Consider the following 14,590-nt stretch of genomic DNA (forward strand, 5'->3'; position numbering starts at 1 on the left):
CCTCTGCCTTGGGCTCAGGTCATGATCCCAGGGTCCTGGGATGGAGCTCTGCATAAGGCTCTCTGCTCAGTAGGGAGCCTGCCTCCCCCTCTCTCTCTCTGTCTGCCTCTCTGCCTGCTTGTGATCTCTGTCAAATAAATAAATAAAAATCTAAAAAAAAAAAAAAGTCCGAGAAACCAGCCACTATTCTTTTTTTTTTTTTTTTAAAGATTTTATTTACTTATTTGACAGAGACCACAAGTAGGCAGAGAGGCAGGCATAGAGAGAGAGGAGGAAGCAGGCACCCCGTCGAGCAGAGAGCCCGACCCTGAGATCACGACCCGAGCCGAAGGCAGCAGCCCAACCCACTGAGCCACCCAGGCGCCCCGAGCCACTATTCTTATTTGTAATTTCCCTCCAAGAAAGGGAAAGAGCTGAAGCATGCCGAGTGAGACTTTCAGTTCAAAATGTCACGCCTTGGTCACTGAATTGCTATGTTTAGAAATATCTAGGCACTTAGGAGGATGGTTGGGGAGGACCGTGTGTGGGGCGGGGGAGTACTTCCTAAGGCTTGGTTGGAATTATGGTGGGGGGAGGGGGAGCCCTCTTCACTCATTCACTAGTAAGGAATGTTGAGACAAACTTACTTGTATGGAGAGTAGTTTATCGGAATGGAATGAAACTTGTTCTTGAGATTGACTGCATTTTTAGGACAATTTTCAGAATCCTGAAAATACTTAGATTGCATTTTGCTTGGCTTTAGTTTTCCATTTTAGTCTGGAACAAACCATTGTCATACATCATTGGCAGGTAAGCAAGATTCAGGCTTAGAAATCTTTGAGTAAATATAAAACGAAGTATCTTGAGACAGATCAACTAACCTGCCTCTTCTAGAACTAGCCCCTTAAACACAACTAGAAGGGTATTAGCTAACCCATTAACAACTCTCTAAATAAAAAGTAGACTCGGAATCTTCAATGTGAAAAATAAATGGACCAGGATGAAATGATATTCTGTGGTTTCATTCTCTTCAGATCAAAGTAATTCTGAATATAAAACATGGTTATTCTTGACTGAAGTTGGCGCTGCTCTCTGAAAAATACGTAATCACCTGCCCTGCCTAATTTCTTGGTCATTATGAACATCGCAGCTTGTGAAGAAGGCATTGTCAACAGAAGGGCTGAGTGGGGTACGTGAGATCCTCAACAGGGTGTCTGTGTGCTAGAGGCTTTCATTTACTCCCAATCATCCTGGCAAGCATGTGTCCCATTTTTATAAATGAGGAGACTGAGCCCCAAAGAAATTAAATAACCTCTTTGAGGTTATCCAGCCAAATAGAGACAGTCATCTTTTAAAACCCCATGTGGCTCCCTCAAAAAGCAATGCTCTTTCTCCTCCCCCAGGGATGCCTACACCTAACAAGCACCTTTGACCAGCCCTTGGCAATGGGCAAGTCCTGTATTATTGTAATTGACAAGCCTTTGATTCAGCAAAAGCAAGAAGTACAAGGCATGGCTTTCCTTGCTCATCTGACCTACTTTTTTGTGTCTGGTTTCAGACCTAGGTTTGTCCAAATTATATTAGGCAGCGGGAAAAGACATGTATTCCCAAATGTGCAAACATTTCTGTGGACTAGAAGCAATTGCTGGGGGAGAGGTGCCAGGGGCAGGGAAAGGAAAGCTTTTTCACCTGCTAACCTATTTGTTCTGCGACTGAGGCAATTAACTTAAATCCGTTCTATAGCCTTATGTTACGGCAGTGGTCCTAAAACAGGCACATCAGAATCTCCCGGAGGGCTTCATGAAACAGACTTTCAGCCTGGCAGAGTCTCTGATTCAGTTCGTCCGAGGTCAGGCCCAAGAATGTGCACGTCTAATAGGTTCCCAGATGAGATGATGACGATGATTCTGGAAGCCACATTTTTTTTAAAGTCTTTATTTATTTGAGAGAGAGAGAGAATGATAGAGCAAGCAGACACCACCCCCCCCCCCACCACCGCTGAGTAGGAAGCCCATTGCGGGTCTCCATCCTGGGACTCCAGGATCATGACCTGAGCTCAACCAACTGAGCCACCCAGGCCTCCCCCCCCCTTTGGAGCTACATTTTTTAAAAAGATTTTTATTTATTTGAGAGAGAAAAAGAGAGAGCACGAGCAGGAGGAGAGAAAGAAGCAGACTCCCTGCTGATTCCATCCCACGACCCTGGGATCACGACCTGGGCCAAAGGCAGATGTTTCACCAACCGAGCTACCCAGGTGCTCCCAGGAGCCACATTTTGAGAACCACAGCATTACTCTATCATTTCTGCTATATTCCTATCCTTCCCCGGTTCTACTTGCTCCTTAGAATTGCAATAACCAGGGGACCTACTGTGGGGCCACACAGAGACCTGCGAGAATTTCTAGCATTCTGCTTTCTTTGAGGCAAAGTGCTCCTTAACGAGATATATGATCTGTACACATTGGTACAGGAGCCCTTGGAAGAAATGGGCTTTATTCTAAACCTCCCTCCTCTCCTTCCAGAGGCACCTGTAACCTGTGAGCATGGAAAAGAATAAAGCTAAAGTAATCGAATATTCTAAGTAGTTTTCGGGGAGGCCACCTAGCTTCCTCCGTAGGAAAGGGGCCAGGATCTGGGTGAGGACACAAAATGGCACGGAGGTGGTCGGCTGAGGCCACACAACCCCTGAGAAGTAAGTACACAGCCCCCATGTCCTTTTTGGTCAGCGAAAGAAAAGAAACTAAAAAATCTTATCTTTGCAGTTAGGTAGTAACGCCCGTGAGTAGACAAATGCGGGAGGACCGGAGCCTCCGCGGTGCGGCATGGGGTGGAAGCGAGGACGGACCCAGAACGCTGCGGGGACCGACCCTCCCACAGGCCCGCCGCCCCATGGAACGGGTCTCCCCCGTCAAGCCTCGCTGGAGAGCCGTGCAGCAGGCCACCCAAGCCGAAAGGGAAAAGGGGAGGAAAGAAATGAAATGTGATGACACACAAGTGGAGGTTTCATTTCTAGAAAGAGCGCCTGTGAGTAAGATGGGTCTTCGTAACTTTGGGAAGATCCGTGTCATTCTGAAGGTTACCAAGATCTTCAAGGACACAGCAGTGAACAGCGGTCCCGGCCTCTGGTGGGAGGCTTTATTTACATATTTCTCTTTATTTTTTCCTCTTCTATCTATTTACCTATGTCTCTTTCCCTTCTAATTACTAATATGAATGCATTGTGGTGCGTTTTGCTTTTTTTTTTTTAAAAAGACTTTATTTGACAGGCAGAGATCACAAGTAGAGGCAGGTGGAGAGAGAGGAAGGGAAGCAGGCACCCTGCTGAGCAGAGAGCCTGATGCGGGGCTCGATCCGGGAATCCTGGGATCATGACCTGAGCTGAAGGCAGAGGCTTTAACCCACGGAGCCACTCAGGCACCTGAGTTTTGCTTTCTTAGTTCCTAAAGCACATTCCCGAGAGACTCTTATGAAGATTCTGAAATGACACTGTAGTGACAAGCCATAAAGCCACCTCTTGGGCGCCTGGGGAGCTCCGTTGTTAAACGTCTGCCTCCAGCTAGGGTCATATCTCAGGGTGCTGGGATCACGTCCCGCATCGGGCTCCCTGCTCAGCAGGAAGCCTGCTTCTCCCTCTGCCACTCCCCCTGCTTGTGTTCCTGCTCTCCTGGTCACTCTTAGGCAAATAAGTAAAAATCTTAAAAAAAAAACAAAAAACAAAATAAAAAAGGAAAGAAAGAAAAAAGGAAGGAAGGAAAAAAAGGAAAGCAAGCAAGCTTCCTCTTCTCAATCACCTGACCAAAGGTTGTGTGTGAGATTTTAGGCCATTATTTCACGGCTCTGGGTCTTCCAGGACACAGAACGGAAAAGCCATGGCTCTCGTTCTCAACTCTCCCAAGACCCACCCTCCCCGAGGCCGGATCTGTATTTGCCCTCACATAGCTCCTGGGCCCCCCCGAATGGAACAATTCCCAAACTGATCATCATCTCCTGGCCCCACCCATGTCATGGCTCAGCTCCACACCGAGGCTGGTCACCCAGAATGTCCTACTTCACTCCACCAAGTTCCCATGACAGACAATGAGGTGTCAGGCCCTGTTGACTCGACCCTCCTACATCTCTCCATCTCACCCATAGGCTCGCCAGCCAAAAGGCCATTGCTTTCATGGTGCCCATTATCAACTCCTGCCTGGATTATGGTATTCTCATTTGTAGTCCTCTTCCCAACCTCCAGTCTTGGAAGCAATTCTCCAGATGCATGTCATTTTATTTTTTTGAAGATTTGAGAGAGAGCTTGTGTGCAGTGGGGGGAGTAGGGGAGGGGCACAGGGAGAGGGAGTAGTAGACTCCCCCTCTGAGCAGGGAGCCTGATGTGGGGCCGGCGTCCATCCCAGGACCTCAAGATCATGGCCAGAATCAAAGGCAGAAGCTTAACTGAGCCACCCAGGTGCCCCTGAGACGCGTGACATTTTAGGTAGAAGTTCCTTTCCTATGAAGGGCTGTCCTGGGCCAGCACATTAAATTCCAGTAACACCCTTCCCTTGCCACTGAAACCAAGAACGCTACAAGGGAATAGGGTAAAGCGCACCACACAAGACCCTAACACTCCTTGGGAATCACTAACACAGAAGGACCGTTTCACTTCCTTGCTAAGTTACTTTAATGATTTATAATAGGTCTCGTGCCCCAAAGCGGGGCACGAGACCTATTTCTGTCAAGTCTTTCAAAAGAACACCGATTTTGTTTAGGTTTCAAGTTCTAGAGGAAACCCTGCCTGCTTTTTTCAGGTATCAGAACAGGGATGAGGAGAATCAAGCACAACGTGGTTTTTAAATTAATCTATAGTATTGCCTCTCCGCTCGTGAATTATACCAAGTTATTTGGAGTTAGAGTAAGAGGTAAAGCACAGGGTTGAGTTAGAGGTAGGCCTTCGTACTCAGTACCCTGCCACAGGAAAACGGCACATTCAGTCCTATTTTCTTCATTTATGAAATTCTAACACTGGTCTCCAAATAGTGTTACAGTGACGCTGCTCTTTTTTAAGATTTATTCATTTGAAAGAGAGTGACCAAGAGCAAGGGGGTGGGGAAGGGCAGAGGGAGAGGGAAAAAGCAGCCTCTCCACTGAACATGGAGCCCAAGGCGGGGCTCGATCCAGGACCTCAGGACCACCACCAAGCTGAAGGTAGACACCCAACCGGATGAGCCACCCGCGCGCCCCATTAAAAACCAGTGGTTTCAATCTCCACTTTCTCATATGTAGAATTAGAACCCTGATCCCCAGATCATGTCCAGTGACTCCAGGTGGAGATAGTAAGGAATTGGGTGGGGAGGAGAAGTTTGCATTTACAGAACAATTATGCCCGGATATCCTGATCCATTTCCATTAGAAATGAACGGTCACTTGGGCTTGAAGCTACAGAACACTGCGCTCAGCCTCCATCCTCTCACCGTCTGGGAAACCTGGGGCTGCTGGGTCCATCGCCTTCGTTGTAGAGCTTGGTTCCTACCTCTGGTTCTAGTTACTGGTTGGGATTTCAGAGGGAGGTCTGTGTGACTATCCAACAACTCTACTTTGGGGAGTTCGAGGTCAGCCAGAGGGTTTTAGGTTTTTGGTTGTTTTTTTGTTTTTGTTTTACTTTTTTAGTTTATTTTTTTAAATAAACGTATCATGTATTTTTATCCCCAGAAGTACAGGTCTCTGAGTCACCAGGTTTACACACTTCACAGCACTCATCATAGCACATACCTAGCCAGAGGTTTAATGAGATTCTAATTAAAGGGCCCTTGGCTCCCAAAAGGTTAAGAATCACTGACCATTTTGGGTGCATTTACACATGTCCCAGGTACATTCCAAACTCCCACAATGCTCTGTGGAGAATGTTGCAAAGGTGTAAGTAATTAAAAGAAGTTAAACGTGTGATGATTACCACAGCAGTGGAGAAAAGAAATCAAAACTGAATTAAGGTGAGATTGCAGACAAGAAAATCCAGGGCATTTAATTAGGTCGCATTTTATTTAGATAAATGAAAATCTGCCCCCCAAACAGAACTAGGAATCAAATATTTTCTCAGGTTAAAAGAAACTTGCTATGCTTGAAGCTTACACTGAAAGCTAAAATTTCCAGCCCTTGACTATTTGTAGCTCCAAACACCAAAGGAAAATACGGGAAACACAGTATGTGTTAACAGAGAGGCAACTCAGGTGTACCATTAGCAAAATAACCTGAGGGGAAACATTTTACGTTCCCCAATTATAAGAAGTGGTGAGAGTTTACAAGTCTTGCATTGCGTTCTACTGTACATGGCTCTACAGTAATGCCAAAAGTAGCAAAATATAGGCACTTGCTCCAACTTCTGCAGTTTACATTTCGCTGGTACGTACTTCATAAATCAACAGCAGCTTTAGAATTGTAATACAGGATTCTATGTCATGCTACTGTTAATAGCATTCCTCCGGCTAATGGAAGTGTTGCTTAACAGACATAGGTCTAGAACTCGTACAGAGATAATCCGAGGCACATCCAGATAAAGGAGTATGAAAAGTACAGTCATGAAGCAACCACTGCTGGAAAACCAGAATGACTTGGCCACAGGTGCTCCGGGAAGAGCAAACCCAAATAGAATGGAGTGGGAGGGGGTTAAAAAAAAAAAATCCAAGTTAATCACTTGACTACATAAAGCCTTAATCAGTTCAAAGTGAAGCGTCTCGTGCCATAGAGATGAAGTCAGTGTTTGACCCATCAGGAGCCCCTTACAGATTGCTTGCTCTCATCTCCAGTGCCTCTTGGTTGATCTTCAAAAACTGACATCAGCACTTGGATTTTTTTAAGTCTCTAAGTTGGCAAAAAAATTATTTAGATCAGAGGGTTGTTTTTTTTAAATTTGGGGGTTTTAAGTTTCATAATGATGTTCAGATGACTATGATAGAGGAGAATAACTCCTTAAAGGGTATTAAGTATTTCTCAGCTACAATGTCATACACTGTTAATCATGAGGTGTCTCATGATATGATATGGCCCCCCCCTTTTTTTGGTCGTCAGGTTTGTTGATCTAAGATCAACTACTTTCTAATTCTAACAACCTATGTTCCTTCTGCCAAACTTGTCTTCCTAGAACATCTAGAATAAAATCATTAACTAGCAGTCATAATTTCAGTTTGCAAACCAGAGTACTGAGTTTGAGTGCAATTTAAGATGCTCGTGTGGCGAGGCCATTTCTACGTGTGAAGAAGCGGAACACGACACAGCTAACTGTGGCCAAAGTCTGACAAAGTCTTTTACATATTGGCATAAATTAAGAATCATTTTGATATTTTAAAAAAATACTCAAATCACCTATTGGGCAAGGCATTTTTACTATTAAGCCTTCTTAACAATTTCTTTCTTGACGTTTCTCATTAAAACCCAGAATGATGAAAGAAAACTGACTTTTCCAGGAAGGCACCACCAGATGGTAGCACTGTATCAGTCCTGTCCGTCTCAAAAGCTCCCGGTTGACCTGCAACTGATGCCTCTCTGCTGGAGTTCCTCTGAACATTACCTCAAAGCAGTATCCAGTGGTGATACCATGTAGTGACCACACTGGAAACTTCTACCTTAGCTGCTTTTAGATCTCAACAAACATGCCCCAGGCTTCCTAGTATCTAATAAAACCAGCAAATCTACGTGAAGCAAATATTTTATTTAAATCGGTTGTCAAATCACAGTTTATCCAAATGAACATAATGCAACATTGTCCTTTAAAGAGTGGGCACAGATATGGCACAGACACAATCCAGGACCTACCAAAATACCAGTCATCAAGAACCTGACTTTCCTTCACGCTGTGTGTGAATGTCGTCCAGCACAGAAGAGTAGAATCAAAACCTTAAAACAGCCAACTGTTTTCTTGACAAGATGAAAAACGTTTCTCACTACCTTGCCTCAGGATTTCAGCACACTCCTCTCTCCAAACAGCCACAACAATTCAGAAAAAAGGCTTAGAGTGAATTCGCTACTGGAAAAAACAAACAAACAAACAAACAAAAAACTCCCTTCCAACCCCCACTGGGCTAGAAAGAAATTTCACAGTAACAATGGAACATTCTGTATGTTTCCCCTCCCCCACCCCAAAAAGGCTTTTTAGTTTTAGCACACTGTGCCTAATAGGAAAGTGACCCATTTTAGAGCGGTATGAAACATGGACCCTACTCCTTAGTAGATTTTAAAGTACGAACTATAGCTTCTGATCAGGAACGTTGTCTCTAGGGAGTTGTTCTCACGACTTCCCCGGACTTGACCGCGGCTGCATGGCTGCTTGGCCCGCCTTATCCTGGGCGACACAAAAGGAATGTACCATCCTGCACATTTCCTTAATCATTAAGAAAAAAAAATATACAATAGATACAGAAGGAGGGTTACTTAAAACATACATATAAATACATAAAGGAAGATACTCCAGTTTGAGAAGCAGAACCAGGTTTGGCCAACTCCAGTTCCGAGTTAAGAATTCAGGACCTTCAATCAGAAACATTGGAACAGGGTATCAGGGCAAAGTGAGGGGGGAGGCCCTGCGAGGAGGAAGTGTTAGATGGCTCTAGCTCCCGATGCAGCCTCAGGATTGTCAGGGGCTCCAGAAAGGTCAGTCCAGGGACCTGTTCTTCGGTTTTGAGTCTGGAACACTGGTCTCGAGTCTCGACAGCAGCATCCATCGCCTCCTACTGCTCGTCTTCACATTCTGGTCTTGCAAACACGTGGGCTGGACCTGGAGGAGGAAGGAAGAATGCAAAGTCAGTCAAGGTCTTCTCCTCCCTCGTTCGTTCCAGGAGCAGCAGAAGCCCTTAGAGCAGAGCGCCGCCCCCGCAAAAGCAAGTGGGTCAGAACTGTGGCAGTTCAGACTGGGCCACCCCAAAACTTGGGAGCTGTGGCTCCCCAGCACCAACATTTGGGTCCATCACACACATTGGGAAATTTTTTAAATGCCTGTTCCTACTGATGGGGGAACAAATTTTTTTTTTTTCCCTTGAGAGCTATCAACTACAATTTCAGGCTGTAGGACAGCAACTCACCATGAACTTCTGCTTATAAAGAAAAATTCAATGGGAGCACAACCGGTTTCTTAAGCCTTTGAGCCACACACACACATGCACGCTTGTGCACACACACATGACCCCTCACTTTCTTTGAAAGCAGGCACGTGGGTGGAGAATGAGCTCATTGTTTTCGTGTCATCAGTTAAGCCTGAATGGCAGCAGGTCAGTGAGGGGAAAAAAGGAAACCAGGATCTCCTTTGACTGTTCTTTGCCTAACTCGAGGATCTGCCTACAGTCACAATGACTCAAACTCCTGCTTCCCTTCTAGCAAATATGCCGTCACATGGCAAGAAAAGAGGAAAAGACTGTTTTAGAAGATGAAACTTGCTTACATGACGTTTTAGGATCCTGTGGGTTCGGATTTTGTCGGTTCTTCTCCCTCCTGTTTCTGAGTGTCGTCCTGCGTTTCGGTTTTGATCTCTTCTTCTAACTCGCTGTGGACTTTTCCTTCTGGAAATTCTACTTCCTGGCCACCTTCCTTCTCCTTCAGGGTTGGTCCATCTGTGTCTGGGGACTCTTTGCTCAAGCCTCCTGGGGCCGCCACACCTTCCAGGGCTGAGTGCTGGTTTTCCGGCTCCACAACATGACCTTTTTCATCTTCTTGGGGTTCAGAGAGGAACCCCTCTAACCTTTCTTCTAAGCCGGCACGATCACCATCTTCTGCAACAGACTCGGTCCCGGTTGCTTCTTTCTTTTCCTCCGACAGGAGAACTGCCTCTTCGAGCTGCTGGTCATTTATGCTGGAAGGTTCTACCTCAACACTTGCCACCTCAACTGAAGCTTCACTCACAGTTTCGCACACGTCGGAATGGGTCTGTTCCCCGGCGGTGAGCGTGGCTTCTCCGTTGGCCACCGCAGCTTGAGTTCCATCCCGTGCAGTGGCCTGAGGCTCCCCTTCTTCGGTCGCAGGGTGCACCCTCCCCTCCGGGGCGTCGGCGATCATCGGCGGGGCCTGTGTCTGGAAATCAGCGGCTGTTTCTTCCGAGCTCACTAACTGGTCGACAACCGTCTGGATTACATTGTGTACAAGTTTACTGCTCTCAGTCTCAAGTTTCAAAATCTCGGTTTCAGCCTTTCCATCTTCCTTTCTTGTTTCACTCCCTTGGACTTCTGGACCAGCACTGGGCGCGCCCTCTTCCTCCGGGGACGGTCTCCGGGGTGGGCTTTTCTCTCCTTCCAGGTCAGCACCGATGCCTCCTTCAGGCGCAGCCGCTGTGGTCACGGGTGCAGACTCCGGCTGAGCCTCAGTCCCTGTGGGTGCCTCGATGTCCCCTGGCTGGGCGGTCAAGTCTTTATCTTTTTCGGAGGATTCTTCTTCGGGTACTAACTGTGTGTCTGCAGATTCCCAAGTTTCCGTGGTTTCTACAATCTTGACAGTTTCTTCTAAGACCTTCTTCTCCACTGCTGCAGCTGCTGGAGTTAATGACACCTCTGGGGTCTGGACCTGAACTTCTGTGCATACCACTTCCTCCTGCACTGGCCGGGGAGAACCTTCTGAAGCGGTAACCTCCTCTTCCCCGTGGAGGACGGCCACGCTGTCTGTCTCCTCCAGGTGCTTACGAAGCTCCTCAGATGTGGTCACAGCTGGTTTTTGCTCGAGTTCCTCTTGGGTGGCTTGAGCTGGCTCTACTTCCGTCTCCTCCCTTTCTCCTTGAACTTCCACCTCTTCCTGCACTGGGGTGGGAGATGGTGTAGGGCTGTGGACTTCGGTGTCGTCATCCTTTTGAAATTCAGATTCTTTAGGAGCTTCATCTTCAAGGACAACTTCACTTGTTTCCTGACTCCCGGTGGTCTCAAGGTCTGCACCTGCGACAGGGCCTTCGAGAAGCGGTTTCTCTCTGCTCTCCCCACCAGTAAACTGACCTTCCTCTTCAATCGCATCCATCTTTGAAAGAATGGGTACGGTTTCCACCGGTACCTCTTTGTCCATATGTTCTAGAACCTCTTCTGTTTCTGAATGTCCTTTAATTTCTTCCTGGGATGGAAAACTAGCAGGTGTTGGAGGCAGCTGCTCGGGGACAGAAACTGCTTCTGCTTCTGGGACCTGGGAATCTTCACGCATCTCCAGGATCTGCTCTTGCTGTGTTCCAGGGAGAGCTTCGAGATCTGCTACGGGGGTGCTTCCGTTGGTCTCGCTGTCTGTAAGGGTTTCAGCGGAGTCAGGAGCAACAGCCTGTTCCAGAATCAACTCTGATTTTACCCCAACCAAGGTTTCAGCTTGACAAGTGGTTCTAGGCTCACTGGAGTCCACACTGTCTGTGACTGCAGGAACTTTCTCAAAGCCTTCTGGGGTGGCCTGTACGACTACTTCGGCTTGTGTCAAAGTCTCAGCTTTAGCTTCCTGTGCCTTCACTTCCAACACTCCATCTGCCTCTTTCTTCAGGTCTAGCCCTGGAGCATCCTCTTTGGCTCCATCCAGCTTCTCCAGTATTTTGGCTCCTACGTCCCCTGTTGTCTGAATCATGTCTTCTGGCCCCCTGCCATCAGGCAGCGGTGATCCTTCTCGAACTTTCTCCGCAACTGCCCGCAGGACCTCTTGAGTCCGCCTCTCTTGGTCTTCCAGGTCTGGCACACCGCCTTCCACCTCCTGAACCGGTGTTGCTTCCTCTGTGGTTTCTGGAGAGTCGGTGAGCTGAGAAACAGCTGAGACCATGTCAGCGGTCTCTTCAGCCCCAGATGCTTCTGCGGCTTCTTCAGCACAAAATGCCTCTGCACCTTCTGCAGCTGTCACGGCCTCTGAAGTTAATTCCGCCTCGCTCACGACCGTGTCATCAGTGGCATCTTGCCCCTCTGGAAGAGTTTTGGTAACAACGGAGGTTTCTTCTGCAAGGACCTCTCCTTCAAGTACCTCCCCAGTTAGGGGTTTGGCTTCCTCCTCTGTTTCTTCAAGAGTTTCTGTCACCGAAGCGGATATCCAAGACGGCGACCTCTCTTCGACACTGCTAACAGCCCTGGCCCCGTCGAGGACAGTCACCTTCACGCCGTGAACCAGATTCGTACTGAGCTCTTCCGACACAGAAACAGCTACCTGCTGCTCAGGCTTCTCCTCTCTTTTTTGGGCTTGCTGAGCTTCGATTTTCTCCCTTTCCACCGCATCATACTCGGACAGAGGTACCACAGCCGGGACATCGGAGTCATCTTCGTTGACCTCTGGCGGCCCCGCATCCTCAGCCGTGGCGTGTTCTGCTTTCCCATCTGACCTTTTCTTCCTTCGTCCGGGAATAAATTTCTTAATGGAAACCCAAGACTCTTCTTTCCCAGGCTCAGCATCTGATGTGGAATGTTCTCCAACAGACCCAGGTACAGCATCTTCGCTTTTCTCTTCCAGTTTCGACTTCGATTTTTTCCTCGGAGTGACTAATCTTTTAAAGGACTCCCAGGTGGAAACCCCCTCTCCTTCGGTGGGGCTGCCAGCTTGCTCAGGTGAGGGGCTGCCCGGCCCTTGATCCTGTTCCTGAGAACTGGCAAGCGCAGCGTCCGGTCCGGTTTCTTTCTCTTTTCCTGCATCATCTGGTTTCTGGCCGTCTCCTCCCATCGTTTTCGGTTCCCCTTCATCATCAGAAGATGATGCTTTTCTCGCTCTTTTCTTGGATGATCCCACACAAATCAAAGCTTCCCAAGATACTGAGGTATCAACCCGGCGCTTGGGTTCTTCTGGCTTCTGCTCTTCTCCACTTCCCTTGGCTTCTTCCTGCATCTCGGAGGCCGCGCTCTCCGTGGAAGACAAGGTGGCGCTCTTGACTTTCTCCAACTCGTCTTCTTTGTCACTTTCAGAAAGCCTTCTAACACGTTTCTTGGGCGTCACCATCTTTTTGAAAGATGCCCAGGGAGTAACACCTTCTCTCTTCTTCTCCCCGTCGGAGGTAGTCCCTTCCTCAGCCTCCCCCTCCTGCTGTGTGTCCGCGAGGCCTTTCTCTAGACACGCGATCTCCTCCGGTTCCTCCGGGGACGAGGCAGAGCTCTCGCCCTTCTGTTCATCTGCACTGTCCGGAGACTCCGCTGCGACCTGGTGGTGCTCCCCCGACTCTTCATCCCCTCCTCCTCCTCTCTTCCCTTTCTGTTTCTTTCCAGAAAGCTTTTTTAAGCCAGTGCTGGTAAAAAGTTTCTTTAAAGGGCTTCCTTGCACCTTCATTCTCTCTTGGGAGGACAGCATGTCTGCCTCACTTACGACGCCCTCCGGGTGTGCAGAGGGCGCTTTCTCCTCGGGGCTCAGGTCCGCCGGCTGGGGGTGGTCCCCTCCGGGGGTACACATTTCTTTCATCTTCCCCGGCTCCTCAGGAGGCTCGGCTTTCTCGAGCTCAGCCTGGGAGTCTACCCCTTTCTCAGACGGCAAAGGCTCCACTGCTTCTTCTCCCTCAGCCTTCTCTTCTTCTGTCTTCTTCTCTGGCATCCTGACGTGGACTTCGGCAACAATCTCTACCTTATCATCAAATACTTCTGTGGCTAAAGGGGCGGGTCTCTCTTCGGGGGGTCCCTGCGCTTGATCTTCGGAGGGCAGCTCTACTTTTTCAAATTCCGCGGACAGTCTGGCAGCGTCAACGCTCTCGGCGATCTCCTGGGGGCCCTCTTGCTCAGAAGCTGCCACTTTCTCTGAGGTATCTTCTGTCTTTTCCTGTTCCTGCGTGTCTCCTTTTTCAGGCTCTTGGTCCTTTTTCTTCTCTGAAGCTTCCAGCTCCTCCTCCTTCGGCTTCCTGAAACTGGTCTTTTTTCTCCAGCCAGCCCAACCTTGCGTGAAGAACTTTTTGAAGGGTGATGCTGTTTCGCTGGCCACCGGACTAGCTGGAGACTCTGGAGATTTGGTGGGTTCTTTTTGTTTATCTTCCCCGTCCTCTTTGCCTTCCTCTGCTGCTTGACCAGACTCAGCCTGGAGAGAAATCTCTGTGTTGCTTGGCTCATGCTTAAGGGTTTCTTCGGGTTTCTCCGTGGATTGTTTTAATTCACTGTCTTTGGCTGTTGCCTCTCCGGTCTCCTGGCTGGGTTCCTGGTGGTCACCAGCCCCGTCTGCTGCTCCTGATCCTTCCCCTTCATCTTTTTTGACAGTGAGTAGCTGCACAGTGTCGGACTTCTCGGTCTTATCCTTTTTGACAGTGAATTTAAAGCCAACAAACTTAAACACCTTCTTAAATCCAACATCATTAGCCTGGGAATCAGCAGGTTGTATCAGCTCTTCTAAATTGCTTTCTGAAGAAGGAATCTGGTCGATGATTTCAGGCATTTCCTCCTGCCCATCCTTTGCTAGGTCTTGAGCGACCACGGAGCCAGCAGCCATCACCTTATCTGAGGCTCTTTCATTCACATCTTCAGACTCCCTCTGTCCAACTACAGAAAAAGGAGAGTGGTGGAGAAGAATAGAATTATTACAGTTCAGAAAAATTATACATGTTTTAAAAAACATAACCAAGTAATACTTTATTTAATCTCAGGCAATTTCATGATAGGCTAACAGTCTTCTCAGTATTTATAAATCTCAGTCCATGAGACAGCATCTGCTTCTTTCAAATGACTTTTAAAAATTCAGGTTTACAGATACTACTCTGCTCCTTC

General features: G+C 47.9%; 1 protein-coding gene and 1 long non-coding RNA gene across 4 annotated transcripts in view; one reads left to right on the forward strand and one right to left on the reverse strand.

Moving 5' to 3' along the window:
• Window positions 1-1,953: 1,953 nt before the first annotated feature.
• LOC309864506 lies at window positions 1,954-7,966 on the forward strand. The gene is made up of 2 exons (XR_014311579.1): window positions 1,954-7,175; window positions 7,208-7,966. It is a non-coding gene; the product is annotated as an uncharacterized lncRNA (long non-coding RNA).
• Window positions 7,638-14,590, reverse strand: part of AKAP12 (A-kinase anchoring protein 12) — a 98,059-nt gene continuing 91,106 nt past the window's right edge. For all 3 annotated transcript variants that reach the window (XM_082730073.1, XM_082730074.1, XM_082730075.1), the window contains 2 exons: window positions 9,379-14,365; window positions 7,638-8,718 (listed from right to left, as the gene is read on the reverse strand). In XM_082730073.1, coding sequence (XP_082586199.1) covers window positions 9,387-14,365 — 4,979 coding nt within the window. In that variant the 3' untranslated portion in view covers window positions 7,638-8,718; window positions 9,379-9,386. The remainder of the gene's footprint in view (window positions 8,719-9,378; window positions 14,366-14,590) is intronic.

This window comes from Mustela nivalis (assembly GCF_964662115.1).
Source record: "Mustela nivalis genome assembly, chromosome: 5".
NCBI lineage: Eukaryota > Metazoa > Chordata > Mammalia > Carnivora > Mustelidae > Mustela > Mustela nivalis.